A 1,340-nucleotide genomic window follows, 5' to 3' on the forward strand; every position below is an offset into this window, starting at 1 on the left:
TGGGCCAACCAACGGCTGGACGTGAAGGCGAGTAAAACGTATGTCAGACGAATGTTAAATTTTGCGCACTCAGTCATCAAGGGCGGTAATAAAATTGTCTAATCATCGGACCGGCTGCTGACCGGCCTCACAACCCGGTACGTTGCGCGCTGCTTGGCACCCGCGCAAATATGCAAATTTTGATCCCAATTGGGTTCGTTCGGACGTGCCGAGAATGCGACCGCCCAATTGACCACAATTCAATCATCCCAATGGAAGTCCACCTTCGAAGCACACCACCACGGATTGGGTAAGCAAGATGTGAGTCGCACGCGCCTCACAGCGGCTGTCCAGTGACACTTTCGACACACGCGGTACGCCGTCTGTCAAGTAGCCAAGGTCAAGGAGATTCCACCACCTTGCCGTGCCCGCGGCGGGGGTTCCAATAGACTTCGACACCGAAGTCCGTTGGGGCTTGCGGTGATGACACTGCGATGACCACCAGACGAGCCGAACAGCCAAAGTGCGGTATAAAAACCCGTGGACACCTGCCAGACCAGGTACAGTCAGTTGTTGTCCGAAGTACGCCCGACAGTCAACACCCAACAAAAACGTCCAAAATGTTCTCCAAAGTCGTAAGTGACCGGCTCTGAAACCTTCTGCAGCCAATTCACCTTCATGCTTCGTTCGTCCGTCCAGATCTTCATCGCTCTGCTGGCCATTGCCGCTACATCCGCCAAGCCGTTGGTTCCTCTAGGTTACAGCACCTTTGCGTCGCCCTATGTGGCCGCCGCACCGGCCCTATCGCTGGCCTCACCGTACGTCGCGTCCTACTCGGCACCCGTCTACACAACAGGCCCAGTCAGTGCTGCCTACACCGCCGGCCACCCTTACGTAGCTGGATATCCCTGGTCCACTTCGATAGTGCTCTAGATGTCCCGAACAGACGCCGGACGCTGGCCGCCGGAGGCCAAATCCAAAAAAGGTACAATAAACTGGACTCCAAATAAAAGGTTCTATTGAAAAATTATGCCAAACGCCAGAGTTATGATGGTCCGTATAACCGTTACCGAGGAGCGAAACAAGCGCAAAGTCACTTCTGGGCAACTTCCGCCCCGCAGGCGATTCCACAAATCTCCTCCCAAGTTGACTACCGTACCTGGGACCTGGGGAACGAAAATTAATAGGTCAAGATTTGACTACACATCTCCGGCATAAGTATCCACCTCCAGCCGCACCACGTGGAAAAGCGGCCCCAACTTTGTCGTCCGTCCTAGAGACAGCGAAGAGCGGACAGCTTTCGAAGGCAGCGGTCATAAAAAAAGTTACCACAAAAACGCTGTGCGACGGGTCCTACGGTC

The 1,340-nt window shown here is 54.5% G+C and overlaps 1 protein-coding gene across 1 annotated transcript; it reads left to right on the forward strand.

The window, feature by feature from the left end:
- The first annotated feature begins 599 nt into the window (after positions 1-599).
- Positions 600-912, forward strand: LOC128269767 (uncharacterized). The gene is made up of 2 exons (XM_053007171.1): positions 600-614; positions 679-912. Exons 1-2 carry the CDS (start codon positions 600-602, stop codon positions 910-912), a joined length of 249 nt encoding a protein of 82 aa, XP_052863131.1.
- The last annotated feature ends 428 nt before the right edge of the window (positions 913-1,340 follow it).

The sequence above is a fragment of the Anopheles cruzii genome, chromosome 3 (genome assembly GCF_943734635.1).
Source record: "Anopheles cruzii chromosome 3, idAnoCruzAS_RS32_06, whole genome shotgun sequence".
Lineage (NCBI taxonomy): Eukaryota > Metazoa > Arthropoda > Insecta > Diptera > Culicidae > Anopheles > Anopheles cruzii.